The sequence below is a fragment of the Callorhinus ursinus genome, unplaced genomic scaffold, assembly GCF_003265705.2.
Source record: "Callorhinus ursinus isolate GAN/ISIS: 27379988/994484 unplaced genomic scaffold, GSC_fseal_2.0 scaffold9, whole genome shotgun sequence".
NCBI lineage: Eukaryota > Metazoa > Chordata > Mammalia > Carnivora > Otariidae > Callorhinus > Callorhinus ursinus.
The window spans coordinates 27,393,173-27,409,223 of record NW_027397071.1 but is presented as its reverse complement, the minus strand read 5'-3'; the positions used below and the strand labels follow the sequence as shown (position 1 = coordinate 27,409,223).

General features: G+C 36.3%; 1 protein-coding gene across 1 annotated transcript in view; it reads left to right on the top strand.

Moving 5' to 3' along the window:
* The window catches only part of PKN2 (protein kinase N2), a 144,212-nt gene that overhangs the window by 66,384 nt on the left and 61,777 nt on the right, over positions 1–16,051 (top strand). The window contains exons 4-6 of the mRNA XM_025872132.2: positions 6,306–6,423; positions 6,752–6,897; positions 6,986–7,199. Coding sequence (XP_025727917.1) covers positions 6,306–6,423; positions 6,752–6,897; positions 6,986–7,199 — 478 coding nt within the window. The remainder of the gene's footprint in view (positions 1–6,305; positions 6,424–6,751; positions 6,898–6,985; positions 7,200–16,051) is intronic.

The window sequence follows — 16,051 nt, the reverse complement described above, 5'->3', positions numbered from 1 at the left end:
GCTCAGGTCCTAAGAGCAGGGTCTGCTTGGGACTCTCCCTCTCCCTCTCTCTCTCTGCACATTCTCTCACTTGCTCACTCTCTTAAATAAATAAATCTTTTAAAAAATTAAATTTATCCAGCTACCACCCTCTGGAGTAATTTTTTTAAATACAGTAAATGGATTAGATTGAGAGGTTTATGAACCCCTTGAAGTTAAAGAAAAAGTGAATGTGTATGTTGATAGACGGATGAATGAGAAGGCCATAGGTTTCACTGTATTCTCAAAATGGTCTGTAATTGCCCCTACTCCACCCCCAGTTTGAATAGGTTTATGGAAATATTAAAAGTAAAACAGATAACTTAAGATAACCACAGGTCCAAAATGAACAGAACTGTGAGCATCCTACTAAAACAAGAGATGATTTTCCAATAGCCTTTTATTTTTTTAAGATTTATTTATTTATTTGAGTGAGAGAGTGAGTGGGGGTAGGGCAGAGGGAGAGAGAAACTTTAACAGACTCCGCTTAGCGTGGAGCCCAATGCGGGGCTCAGTCCCACGACTCTGAAATCACAATCTGAGCCGAAGCCAAGAGTCGTATGCTCAACCGACTGTGCCACCCAGGCACCCCAGTAGGTTTTTACTTTTAATAAGGGGATTAATTTGAGAAGGGGTCAGGTAGAGATCCAGCTGCTACAGTCTCTGAGGTAGACCTGCTAGTTATTTCTGTCTAGATTTGGTCTTGTTTTCATTTCGCATCTTTAAACCTCTCATTGGGTCAAAGTGTACCTCTATGAGATTAGGGAAAATTGTAAATTGAAGTTATGTGGAATATTAATTAATTTGTTAAGGACTTAACAGTAAATTTTGATGGGCTCTGAAGTATAAATGTAATAAAGTTAATGCCTTATAACATAATAGGTACTTAACAAATAATATCCCACTTTCAAAAGCTCCACTATCCAAAAAGAGGTATATGTAAATAATTACAATATATAATAGAGGTATGTTCAAGTTACTTTAGAAACCGTGGATAAGAGGGGTGCCTGAGTGGCTCAATCGGTTGGGCATCTGCCTTTGGCTTAGGTCATGATCCCAAGGTCCTGGGATCAAACCCCGCATCAGGCTCCCTGCTCTGTGGAAAGCCTGCTTCTCCTCTGCCTGCCACTCTGCCTGCTTGTCCTCTCTATCTCTCTGTCAAATAAATAAAATCTTAAAAAAAAAAAAAAAGAAACAGTGGATAAGAATCATTTAACTGCCAGAAGAAATCATTACTTAATATGAAATTTGAAGGATGATTTGGCATTTAAAAGGGAATTACTTTCTAGGGAAGACGATGTGGGTAAACACAGCAGATACAGAATAAGGAACTGTTGAATAGGGAATGGAAGTGCTTCTGTGTGACTGTAGCAGAAACTCTCAATTTATTTCTTATCCAATATATCTGAGGTAGGTAGAATACACTTTTAACAGTTGCAGTCATCTTCAGTGGAAGGCCATGCCCTCATGGGTGAGCAAATCTCAATCTCCAGAAAAGCACGTTTATTTTTGGGAAAAGTCTTCCAGGTGATTCCAACAAGACTTTTTTTTTTTTTTTTTTCTGTTCCCCACCAGTAGAGCTTTGAGTGATTTATAGTGAGAGGTATAGCATAATTGAAAGACAAACCAGATTATAAAGTACTTTGGACAAAATTAAGCAGTTAAGATCCTATCTTATGAGATACATGGAGCTACTGAAAGACTTTTAGCAGAGTAAATACATGATCAAATTTAAAGTTTAGAAAGTTCACATTCATCTTTCTCAGACTTGAAGAATTAATTAGAGAAGGGTCAGATATATAGGCAGCAAGTTTAAGTAGGCTTTTGTAGGAGTCCAGGTTAAACATGCTTCATTCCTCTTGTAACACAGTGAAAGCAAAGAAGGCAGAGTCAAGCTATTTAGGTAGCATAAATATATGGTGTCTTGATATGGGGGAGAAGGCTGAGTCAAAGATGATTCTTAGGTTGGTTGTGTAGGCATATTGGTGAATGGTGGTGCTCTTCACAAGGATAGGTAATTCACGATGGAGAGCAATTTAGGGACAGGGGTAATGAGTTCAGTTTGGTGGTAAAAATCATCTTCAGGACTCTGGTTATTGGATTCTGTATGACAAAATTACTACCCCAAACACATCATAGCCAGAGTTGTCCTTTTAAAAGCCAAGTCAGATATTTTCACACTCTTGTTTCAGAACCTCCCGTTGGCTTTCTGGCATGCTTAGAGCAAAATCCAGAGTCCTTATTGTGGCTCTGCAAGTTCATACATGACTTACCCTGGCTACCTTCTGATTTCATCCTTTAAAACACTTTTATTCTCTCTCATCACACTCTAGCTATATCAGCTTTTTTGCTATCTTTTGAACATACCAAGCACAATCTTACCTCAGAGACTTTGCATTTACTGTGTCTCTGCCTAGATGTCTCTTCTCTCAAGTACTTTTCATGCGGCTTTTTCTCTCACTTCTTTATAGTCACTTCAGCAAGCTCTTTACTACTATCCTGTGTAAAATATCAGCCCCCCCATCTCTCCTTATCTCTTTCATTGCATACTACTACCAGAAATTATAATTTACACAATTTCTTTATCATCTTTATCAACATTAGAATGTAAATTTCATGGCTCTAAGTAGCACCATTGGTTTTCAGAATAATCTGAGGGCTTCATAAGCCATGTCGAAGAGATGTTTTCCATTGATGTTTGCAGATGAAAAACTAAGCTATTTATTAAAATATGGGGTTCTTTTTAACCTCTTTAAATGCACCCAGGTCTTTTCAGACCTTTTTCTCATTTGAAAGTATCTAACCATCTATCCCAGCCTCACTGTCCTCAATATTCTAGTCTTGATATAGTCCAATTTCATCTGTATTAACAGCCCATAAAACCTTTCTGGATTCCCTCAGCTAAAATTGATCCCATCTTGCTTTGATTTTCTTTGGCTACTTTAAACATTCTGATACATAAAATAATTATTTGTATCTCTTCAATAAAATTATAGGTTTTTAAAGGTAGCATCCTAACTGATTAATCTTTGTATTTTCATTGGATGTGACCACATTTAATACATGTAAAGTAAGCCATAAATATGTGATGGAAAAATAAAGATAATGATTGGTTTATTTATTTCTGAAATCCATGTGTGATGTAGTTTGTTATAATGGTCCCACTAGACTTGCAAAACAATAATGATTACTTTTTATAAAACAAAATATTATATAATTGGAAAAAATTGTAAATTTTTTAACTTATAATTTAAAAATATTGTACATTCAAAATATAACAGGCATTGTACAGGCATTGTAGAGTGCTGATTACCAATAGAACCATATGAAATTGCTATCTTTTTAGTTCCAAATTAGTCAGATATTGGCATTTTCATATGATTCAACCTAACATACATAAAAATCTTTCCAAAGCCTTAACATAAAAACCAGTATTTCTGTAATTCAAAACCAATTCATATACTTTAGACCTACCTGTCTCTTGCTTTGAATATATTAGGTGTTCAGTAAAAAATCCATTGCATTTCCTAGAAGTATAAAGCTGACCATAAAAATTTATTGAATGCTGGAAAGCATAAGACTGACATGTAGTAACTGTAAATTGCCTGTGACAGGTAATATCCATTGTCAGTTTTAAAAGCCTTCATCATACTTCAACATCTGTGCAGATATTTTAAAATGAACTAATGCTCTTCTTTGCATGTTGAATTGAAATAGTTAAGAATTTCCAAAAAAGTAAATGACAGAACTGCTGTCTTCTCACATGATGATAAAATAATAAAAGGAGTAGCTTAATTGAAAAGCATAGTATTATATAGTTTGCTTAATATTTATACATTTATACTAGGACTTCATTGAAATAAGATAAAATCATTTTTATTACTTTTTAAAAGAGAACATTTTAATGCCAATCAAGTTCTAGGCAATGTGATTTTAGTTTTATCTAATGCTTACAAATCTCCATGTTTTAGAGAGTGGTGTCTTCATTTACATAATTTCTGCAAGAAACCTAAAGCTTGTGGAAGATAGGTAACTAACCCAAGGTTAAAAATACAGTTAAGATTTGGCTCCCAGTCTATCTGATTGCAAAACATATTTGCCCCATTAAATTAGGAGCTTTGGAATACTAAGTTTTTCCTCCTCCGAGGAGGTCTCAAAGAAATAGAAAAGCTATTTCAAATCTTCAGTTTGTCTAATGTACCTAATACTGGAAAGGAAGAATTAAAGTAAAAATAAAGTATTTTCATTTTAAATTTGGAAGGTGAATAGGTATATTCTTAAAAGCATATATAATTAGTCATAGCCGAACACCAAACTCAAGTATTTTTAACGGTAAAGCAGAATTAACAAGTACTGTCTGTGTGTGTGTGTGTGTGTGTGTGTGTGTGTGTGTGTGTGTGTGTGTACATCATGGTGTAAATTGATATTTAAGAGAATTACAGTAACTCTATTGCCCAGCTCCTTTGGTGTAAAATCTAAATATTTAATAAAGAATGAAATCTGACTAGATCTTTCTTAAATTGACTGATCTTAGGAACAGGAAAGAAATGGAAGAAAAATACGAAAATAAATTTGCAAACTGCTTTTTCTCCTGCTGTATATTAACCAACCTAGTTTGGTATTTATCATAAAATATGTCAGCGCACTTTCTTTTTTTCTTATATCAGTATTGTCTCTCACCCCACATCTTCAGCCTCCCCTTTATTCAGTGTTATAATATACTGTGTGTTTTTATTGAAATGATGCTGCACACCTGATGCTTATTTCTTAGTTTCTAGGCTTGAACTCTTCCAGAAAATATAGGTTGATTGTATCCTGTTTTATTTCCAAATCAGTACTGACTGCCTTGGTGATAAAAGTAGAGATACTTAAATAATAAGCAAAAATTGGCCTTTCTTGTGAATAAATGTTTCCTAACTTGATGCATAGTTTTATCATTTCTTTTTTTGTGGATTGAAGACTACTAGACTTTGACAACTGATATAACTAAGCAGGAGATGGTAATTAACTTCTGTTCCTTGTTGACTATGAAATTTTTGGAAGAAATTGCTGTTTTAGTTTTCTATGGCTGCTGCAATAAATCATAAATTTAGTGGCTTAAAACAATGTAACTTTATTATTTTACAATTTTGTAATTGAGAAGTCTCATGGATCTCAGTGAGCTGAAATCAGGCATTGGCAGGGCTGCATTCCCTTCTGAAGGATGTAGAGGAGAATTTGTTTCCTTGCCCTTTCTAGCATCTAGAGGCTGCCCACATTTCTTGGCTTATGGCCCTCTTCTTCTCAGTCTTTGAAGTCTACAGCAATGGGTCCATTTCTTCTCACGTTACTCTGCCCTCCTTTTCTGCCTTCCTTCCACATTTAAGGAGCCTTGTGATTACTTTGGGTCCACCTGAATAATCCAGGAAATGATCTCTGTATTTTAAGGTTGGACGATTAACAACCTTAATTCCATCTGCTGTCTTAGTTCCCCTTTGCCATGTAAGGTAACATTTGCAAGGTTCTGGGATTAGGACATAGACATCTTTGGGTGGATCATAATTTAGCCGACCACAGTTCCAAAAATGGTAAGTTTTTCTTGACTCTCTGTCAGTAACGTTCATTGTTATTGACACTAAACTAAGCTATGATAGTGACATTATTTCATTTAATTCACCTTTCTTGAAGTTAAAAGAAATAGCAGAAGTTTACTCACTATAATTTCCTTCCTTGCTTTATTGAAAAGGTCTTATTTTTTGACATTCAAGAATTTCAAGAAACCTTTCTCATTATCTCACCAATGTTGACAAATGCTGTTTCTTGTTTCCTTTATCAGATTTAAAGGAACACAGATACCATCTAGGATTAGTTATTTTAAAAATTTGCCTACATATGTGAAACTCTGTAAGAGTTTGGGAGAGGAAGTGAGGCATCTATCTTGTCACAATGCCTCTGAGTATGAGAATTATTGACCATGGTATGGGAAAATTCTTTATATTTTGTGTAAAGCAGAAAAAGAAAAAGAGAAAATTACAAATGTGAATATGGAGTTTTTTTAAAACAATAAAATTCACTTGCTTTCTCTCAAATTATGGAGTTTTTCTCATTTATAGCACTATCAGTTTGGTGGCTTTTTAAAATAAATGTATCTACAAGTATATCTATTTATATTTAAAATAAGTATATCTACTTACAGTGTTCTTTTAACTGTTTTTCACTTGCTGATAATTATTTGATGTTACTTAGAAACTATGAAAATGTTTTATTTGTCTTTTCATCTGCTTACCTTTTCAAACTTATTTTAATAGGATCGGAAACTCCATGGCACAGCTCAGCAGTTGCTCCAGGACAGCAAGACAAAAATAGAAGTGATACGCATGCAGATTCTTCAGGCAGTCCAGACCAATGAATTGGCTTTTGATAATGGTGATGGAATAGAGATAAATTGTCATTCTTATTATTATGGGCATCGTGCTTAAATAAATGTTACGTAGGAGAGAAGCAATGGTTCAAAGTTAAGGTGGAGGAAGCATTATGTTTTTTGATCTTTAGTTTTTATCTTTTAGTTTTGATTGCTAAAATGGAAGGCTTTTTATTTCAACATTGTATCTATTAAGTATTACTTGAATGTTTATTGACTTAATAACTAACTTTTAAGTTGTAAGAAATCATTTCTTTTCATGAGTTTTAATTACTACATATGAGAATATCAAATAAATGAATGGTTCAATTGCATTTTTTTTCCCCCCTCTAGCAAAACCTGTCATAAGTCCTCTTGAACTTCGGATGGAAGAATTAAGGCATCATTTTAGGATAGAGTTTGCAGTAGCAGAAGGTGCAAAGAATGTAATGAAATTACTTGGCTCAGGAAAAGTAACAGACAGAAAAGCACTTTCAGAAGTAATTTTAAATAAATATTTTAACTTAATAAATACATTATTCAAAGAATGTAATTATTTAGATGACAGTTGTCTTTTCCCTATTCAAGGCCCAAGCAAGATTTAATGAATCAAGTCAGAAGTTGGACCTTTTAAAGTATTCATTAGAACAAAGATTAAATGAACTTCCCAAGAATCATCCCAAAAGCAGTATTATTATTGAGGAGCTTTCACTTGTTGCATCGCCAACACTAAGTCCACGTCAAAGTATGATATCTACACAAAACCAGTATAGTACACTATCCAAACCAGCAGCACTAACAGGTAGGTTGCATACATCTCCTAATTATTTTTGGTGTATTTTTTTGTGTGTATATCTGGTCCTGGGTTAATAAACGAATAAGAAAGTATGCACAGATTTTTAAAACATTGTGATAAAGTTATACATAACATAAAATTTATTATTTTAACTATTTTAAAATATACAATTCAGAAGTATTTATTTACAGTGTTGTGTAACCATCACCACTATGTAGTTCCAGAACATTTTCATCATCCTAAAAGGAAAACCCATTTTCATTAAGTAGTTACTCCCCATTCCCCCAGCCTCTGGCAACCACTATTGATTTTCTGTGTAGATTTGTCTGTTCTAGATATTTCCTATAAGTAGAATTATATAATTTGTGGCCCTCTGTGTCTGGCTTCTTTCACTTAGCGTTCTCAAGTTTTGTTCTTGTAGCATGTATCAGTATTCCATTCCTTTTTATGGTAAATAATATTCCATTGTATGGATATATACTGTTTTTTTAATCCATTCATCAATGGATGGATATTTGGGTTGTTTGGGTTATTTCCACCTTTTGACTATTGTGAATAGTGTTGTTATGAACATCTGTGTTCAGGTTTTGTTTTTTTTAACATCTCTTTTTCACTTATTTTGGGTATATATCCAGGAGTATAATTAGCAGGTCATGTGGTAATTTTGTGTTTATATTTTTGAGGAATGGTCAGACTTTTCATTTTATGTTCCCAAGAGCACACATCCATACCAGCACTTGTTTTGTTTTTTATTATTGCCATTCTAGTAGGTCCATTATTGGAAGTGGGTAGTGAAATCTCCAATTATTTTTTGTGCCTGTTTCTCCTTTTAATTATGTAATTGTTTGCTTCATGTATTTCTAGGCTCTGTTGTTAAGTACACATATGTTTGTAATTTTTTTATATCTTCTTGGTGGATTGACTCATCAAAATGTAAGGTCCTTTTGTCTCCTATAACAATTTTGGATTAAGAGTCTGTTTTGTCTGGTACTAGTATAGCCATCCCAGCTTTCTTTTCCTTATTACTATTTGCACTGAATATCTTTTTCTGTCCTTTCCATATTTAATCTCTTTGTGTCTTTGGATCTAAAATGGGTCCTTTTAGATAGCCTATAATCATGTTTTTTTAATCAGTTCTGCCAGTCTCTACCTTGTACTTTTAACAGTGTAATCCATGTATATTTAAGGTAATTACCTATGTGGCGATGCAATTCTGATGCTAATTACTTAGAGTTGGGTCAGATTTCATAAGTTAATAGCCCAGTCCCCCACAAGACTGCCCTCCTTTCCAACACAAGTTGTAAACTTGGAGTTTCCCCAACTATCCACACTTTTGACAAACTGGCTACAAATTCAGGGATTCCCACTACCACTTCAGGCTCAGTAATTTTGTAGAACAACTCAAAGAAGTCAGGAAAGCTCTGTGTTTACAATTACAGTTTTATTATTTATTATAAACATAAATTAGAAAAGACGCATAAGGAGAGGTCTGGGGGTCCCAAATGTGAAGCTTCCTAGTCCTCTGCATGTATCACCCTCTTAGCATATCAGTTTCTGTCATCAACCAGGAATCTCACTTTAGCTGTGAGTATCCACAGTTTTTATTGTGGCTTTATTATGTGGGGGTGACTGGTTAAATCATTCAGCCACTTGATTGAAAACAGTCTCTAGTCCCCACCCCTCTCTGAAGGTCAGGGGGTCAAGCTAATATTATATGGCACCAGCCCTCTAATCATATGGTTGCCTTTCTGGCATAACTAGCCCCCATCCAGAAACTGTGCAGGGGCCCATCATGAATCACTTTGTTAGTACAAACCCATCTGAGGTCTGAGGGGCCCACCATGAATAACGAAGACACTGCTATCACTGGGGAAATAACAGCGGTTTAAAGGCTCACTCCTAGGAGCCATGAACAAAACCAGCCAAATTCTTTATTATACAGCAAAAAGGCTTACTTCTACCATTTTGCTATTTGTTTTCTACAGGTCTTAATCTTTTTTTTTTCCCCTGAATTCTTCTGATACTGCTTTCTTTTCTTTGAATTTTTCTAGTTTACCTTTTTTATTCCCTTGTTTCCTTTTCTGTATATTTTTTAGTTTTCTTCTTAGTGGTTACCCTGGTGATTAATATCCTGAATTTATAAAAGTATTTACCACTTTACCATCAATAGCCTACAAAAACTCCACTCCTATATAGCTGCGTCTCCCTGTCTTTATGTTGTTGTTGTGTCACAGATTACATGTTTATATAGTGTATGCCCATTAGATTACATTATAATTATTGTTTTTTGCATCTGCCTTTTAAGTCATAAAGAAAACAAAGTTATAAATCAAAAACACAGTAATACTGGCTCTTATATTTACCTTTTAGTTAGTTTTACTGATGTTATTTTTTCTCCAATTTCAAGTTACTGTCTAGGGTTCTTTCAATCTGAATGACTTAGCACTTCTGGGGAGATCTACTAGTGACAAACTCCCTTAATTTTTGTTTATCTGGGAATCTCTTTATTTTTTTCATTATTTTTGAAGGTTAGTTTTGCAATATGTGGAATTCTTGATTGACATATTTTTCTTTCATTACTTTACAAATGTCATTTCAGTCCCTCCTGGCCTTTGTGCTTTCTGATGAAAAATCAGCTTTTATTCTTCCTGAGGATTCCTTTTAAGTGGTGACCTGCTTCTCCCTTGCTGTTTTGTAAGATTTCTCTGTCCTCGGTTTTTTTCAGTTTGATTATAGTATGTCTTAAATAATAATTTCTTGAGTTTACTCTACTTGGAATCTTTGAGCTTCTTAACATGTAGATTCATGTATTTCATCAAATTTGGGACATTTTCAAACATAATTTCTTCACATATGTTTTCTACCACTTTATCTCTCCTCTCTGCTGAAACTCCATAGTGTGTGTGTATATATTCCTCATGGTATTCCAGAGGTCACTTTATCTCTGTTCACTATTTCTTTTTAAAAAGAACAAAATGTTTATTGGTATACAGACATTTTGGGGGCCAAGAGACAGAGGTAAACACAAAAGCAAGCATCAGCTTCCATGGGTTTCAAAAATTGGAGAGGTGAGGAAAGCATCAGAAGTCAGAGTCTTCCCACCAGCAAACTCCTATGAGCCCTGTCTACAAACATGAATCCTATCTCTCTGGTTTGAACTGTCAAGATTTCTCCCAAAAGCCTGGCTTTACTAAAGCTCAAAAAGAAGCTTCTCATAGGGTCTTTTTTTTTTTTTTTATTTATTTGACAGAGAGAGACACCCCGAGAGAGGGAACACAAGCAGGGGGAGGGGCAGAGGGAGAAGCAGGCTTCCCGTGGAGCAGGGAGCCTGATGCTTTGCTCGATCCCAGGACTCTGGGATCATGACCGGAGCCGAAGGCAGATGCTTAACAACTGAGCCACCCAAGTGCCCCCTCATAAGGGTCTTTAAAGTTACCCAGCCAGGGCGCCTGGGTGGCTCAGTTGGTTAAGCGACTGCCTTCGGCTCCGGTCATGATCCTGGAGTCCCGGGATCGAGTCCCACATCAGGCTCCCTGCTCAGCAGAGAGTCTGCTTCTCCCTCTGACCCAACTCTCTCTCTCTCTCTCTCTCTCTCATTCTCTCAAATAAATAAATAAAATTTAAAAAAAAATATTAAAGTTATGGAGCCAGGCATCAAACTGGTTATTAAGTCTTTAGTTTCATTGTTTTACTTCCTGCTTTTTATTTTGTTATTTTGTTTTATTATTGTTATGTTAATCAGCATACATTATATCATTAGTTTTTGATGTAATGTTCCATGATTCATTGTTTGCATATAACACCCAGTGCTCCATGCAATATGTGCCCTCTTTAATACCCATCACCAGGCTAACCCACCCCCCCACCCCCCTCCCCTCTAGCACCCTCAGTTTGTTTCTCAGAGTCCATAGTCTCTCATGGTTCGTCTCCCCCTCCGATTTCTCCCCCCTTCATTTTTCCCTTCCTGCTATCTTCTTCTATTTTTTTTTTAACATAATGTATTACTTGTTTCAGAGGTACAGGTCTGTGATTCAGCAGTCTTATACACAATTCACAGCGCTCACCATAGCACATACCCTCCCCAATGTCTTATCACCCAGCCACCCCGTCCCTCCCACCCCCCACCACTCCAGGAACCCTCAGTTTGTTTCCTGAGATTAAGAATTCCTCATATCAGTGAGGTCATATGATACATGTCTTTCTCTGATTGACTTATTTCCATAATCATGATATCCTCCACTTCTATCCACGCTGTTGCAAATGGCAAGATTTCATTCCTTTTGATGGCTGCATAATATTCTATTGTATATATACACCACGTCTTCTTTATCCATTCATCTGTCGATGGACATCTTGGCTCTTTCCATAGTTTAGCTATTGTGGACATTGCTGCTATAAATATTGGGGTGCACGTACCTACATTTGTATCTTTGTGGTAAATACCCAGTAGTGCAATTGCTGGGTTGTATGGTAGCTCTATCTTCAGCTTTTTTGAGGACCCTCCATACTGTTTTCCAGAGTGGCTGCACCAGCTTGCATTCCCACCAACAGTGTAGGAGGGTTCCCCTTTATCCACATCCCCACCAACATCTGTCGTTTCCTGATTGTTAATTTTAGCCATTCTGACTGATGTGAGGTGGTATCTCATTGAGGTTTTGATTTGGATTTCCCTGATGCTGAGCGGTGTTGAGCACTTTTTCATGTGTCTGTTGGCCATTTGGATGTCTTTGGAAAAATATCTGTTCATGTCTTCTGCCCATTTCTTGATTGGATCATTTGTTCTTTGGGTGTTGAGTTTGGTAAGTTCTTTATAGATTTTGGATACTAGCCCTTTATCTGATATGTCATTTGCAAATTTCTTCTCCCATTCTGTCAGTTGTCTTTTGGTTTTCTTGACTTTCCTTTGCTGTGCAAAAGCTTTTTATCTTGATGAAGTCCCAGTAGTTCATTTTTGCCCTTGTTTCCCTTGCCTTTGGCGATGTTTCTAGGAAGAAGTTGCAGCGGCTGAGGTCGAAGAGGTTGCTGCCTGTGTTCTGCTCAAGGATTTTGGTGGACTCCTGTCTCACATTTAGGTCTTTCAACCATTTTGATTCTATTTTTGTGTGTGGTGTAAGGAAATGGTCCAGTTTCATTCTTCTGCATGTGGCTGTCCAGTTTTCCCAACACCATTTGTTGAAGAGACTTATGTCCATTGGACATTCTTTCCTGCTTTGTCGTAGTTGACCATAGAGTTGAGGGTCCATTTCTGGGCTCTCTATTCTGTTCCATTGATCTATGTGCCTGTTTTTGTGCCAGTACCATACTGTCTTGAAGATTACACCTTTGTAATACAGCTTGAAGTCCAGAATTGTGATGCCACCAGCTCTGCTTTTCTTTTTCAACATTCCTCTGGCTATTTGGGGTCTTTTCTGATTCCTTACAAATTTTAGGATTATTCCATTTCTTTGAAAAAAGTTCATGGTATTTTGATAGGGATTGCATTAAATGTGTAGATTGCTCTAGGTAGCATTAACATCTTCACAATATTTGTTCTTCCAATCCATGAGCATGGAACGTTTTTCCATTTCTTTGTGTCTTCCTCAATTTCTTTCGTATTTTATAGTTTTCTGAGTACAGATTCTTTGCCTCTTTGGTTAGATTTATTCCTAGGTATCTTATGGTTTTGGGTGCAATTATAAATGGGATTGACTCCTTAATTTCTCTTTCTTCTGTCTTGTTGGTGTATAGGAATGCCACTGATTTCTGTGCATTGATTTTATATCCTGCCACTTTACTGAATTGCTCTATGAGTTCTAGCAGTTTTGGGGTGGAGTCTTTTGGGTTTTCTACATAAAGTATCATATCATCTGCAAAGAGTGAGAGTTTGACTTCTTAGCTGATTCGGATGCCTTTTACTTCTTTTTGCCGTCTGATTGCTGACGCTAGAACTTCTAGTACTATATTGAATAGCCATGGTGATAGTGGACATCCCAGCTGTGTTCTTGACCTTAGGAGGAAAGCTCTCAGTTTTTCCCCATTGAGAATGATATTCACTGTGGGTTTTTCAGTAGATGACTTTTGTGATACTGAGGTATGTACCCTCTGTCCCTATACTCTAAAGAGTTTTGATCAAGAAAGGATGCTGTACTTTGTCAAATGATTTTTCTGCATCTATTGAGAGGATCATATGGTTCTTGTTCTTTCTTTTATTAATGTATTGTATCACATTGATTGATTTGCAGATGTTGAACCAACCTTGCAGCACAGGGATAAATCCCACTTGGTCGTGGTGAATAATCCTTTTAATGTACTGTTGGATCCAATTGACTAGTATTTTGGTGAGAATTTTTGCATCCATGTTCATCAGGGATATCGGTCTGTAATTCTTTTTGATGGGGTCTTTGGTTTTAGGATCAAGGTAATGCTGGCCTCATATAATGAGTTTCGAAGTCTTCCTTCCATTTCTGTTTTTTGGAACAGTTTCAGAAGAATAGGTATTAATTCTTCTTTAAATGTTTGGTAGAATTCCCCTGGGAAGCCATCTGGCCCTGGGCTTTTATTTATTGGGAGATTTTTGATGACTGCTTCAATTTCCTTAGTGGTTATAGGTCTGTTCAAGTTTTCTGTTTCTTCCTGGTTCAGTTTTGGTAGTTTATACATCTCTAGGAATGCATCCATTTCTTCCAGATTATCTAATTTGCTGGCATACAGTTTCTCATACTATGTTCTTATAATTGTTTGTATTTCTTTGGTGTTGGTTGTGATCTCTCCTCTTTCATTCATGATTTTGTTGATTTGGGTCATTTCTCTTTCCTTTTTGATAATCTGGCCAGGGATTTATCAGTCTTGTTAATTCTTTCAAAGAACCAGCTCCTGGTTTCATTCATTTGTTCTACTGTTCTTTTGGTTTCTATTTCATTGATCTCTGATCTTTATTATTTCTCTTCTCCTGCTGGGTTTAGGCTTTATTTGCCGTTCTTTCTCCAGCTCCTTTAGGTATAGGGTTAGGTTGTATATTTGAGACCTTTCTTGTTTCTTGAGAAAGGCTTGTATTGCTATATACTTTCCTCTTAGGACTGCCATTGCTGCATCCCAAACATTTTGAACAGTTGTGTTTTCATTTTCATTGGTTTCCATGAATTTTTTAATTCTTCTTTAATTTCCTGGTTGACCCATTCATTCTTTAGTAGGATGCTCTTTAGCCTCCATGTATTTGAGTTCCTTCCGACTTTCCTCTTGTGGTTGAGTTCTAGTTTCAAAGCATTGTGGTCCGAAAATATGCAGGGAACAGTCCGTCTTTTGGTACCGGTGGAGACCTGATTTGTGACCTAGGATGTGATCTATTTTGTAGAATGTTCCATGGTCACTAGAGAATGTATATTCTGTTGTTTTGGGATGGAATGTTCTGAATATATCTGTGAAGTCCATTTGGTCCAGTGTGTCATTTAAAGTCTATTTCCTTGTTGATCTTTTCCTTAGATGATCTGTCCATTTCAGTGAGAGCAGTGTTAAAGTCCCCCACTATTACTGTATTGTTATTGATGTGTTTCTTTGCTTTTGTTATTAATTGGCTTATATAATTGCCTGCTCCTGTGTTGGGGGCATAGATATTTACAGTTGTTAGATCTTCTTGTTGGATAGACCCTTTAAGTAGGATATAGTGTCCTTCCTCATCTCTTATTATAGTCTTTGGTTTAAAATCTAATTTGTCTGATATAAGGATTGCCACCCCAGCTTTCTTTTGGTGTCCGTTAGCATGGTAAATGGTTTTCCACCCCCTCACTTTCAATCTGGAGGTGTCTTTGGGTCTAAAATGAGTCTCTTGCAGACAGCATATCGATGGGTCTTGCTTTTTAATCCAATCTGATTCCCTGTGTCTTTTGATTGGGGCATTTAGCCCATTTACATTCAGGGTAACTATTGAAAGATATGAATTTAGTGCCACTGTATTGCCTGTAAGGTGACTGTTACCCTATATTGTCTCTGTTCCTTTCTGGTTTCTGTTACTTTTAGGCTCTCTTTGCTTAGAAGACCCATTTCAATATTTCTTGTAGGGCTGGTTTCGTGTTTGCAAATTCCTTTAGTTTTTGTTTGTCCTGGAAGCTTTTTATCTCTCCTTCCATTTTCAATGACAGCCTAGCTGGATGTAGTATTCTTGGCTGCATATTTTTCTCATTTAGTGCTCTGAATATATCATGCCAGTCTTTTCTGGCCTGCCAGGTCTTTGTGGATAGGTCTGTTGCCAGTCTAATGTTTCTACCATTGTAGGTTACAGATCTCTTCTCCCGAGCTGCTTTCAGGATTTTCTCTGTGTCTCTGAGACTCGTCAGTTTTACTATTAGATGTCTGGGTGTTGACCTTTTTTTATTGATTTTGAGAGGGGTTCTTTGTGGCTCCTGGATTTTGATGCCTCTTTACTTCCCCAAATTAGGGAAGTTCTCTGCTATAATTTGCTCCAGTATACCTTCTGCCCCTCTGTCTCTCTCTTCTTTTGGGATCCCAGTTATTTTAATATTGTTTCATCTTATGCTATCACTTATCTCTAGTATTCTGCCCTCGTGATCCAGTAGTTGTTTAGCTCTTTTTCTCAGCTTCTTTATTTTCCATCATTTGGTCTTCTATATCACTAATTCTCTCTTCTGCCTCATTTATTCTAGCAGTTAGAGCCTCCGTTTTTGATTGCACCTCATTAATAGCCTTTTTTGATTTCGACTTGGTTAGATTTTAGTTTTTTTTTTCTCCAGAAAGGTTTCTCTAATATCTTCCATGCTTTTCTCAAGCCGAGCTAGTATCTTTAAAATCATCATTCTGAACTCTAGTTCCAACATCTTACTAATGTCCATATTGATTAGGTCCCTGGCAGTCGGTATTGCCTCTTG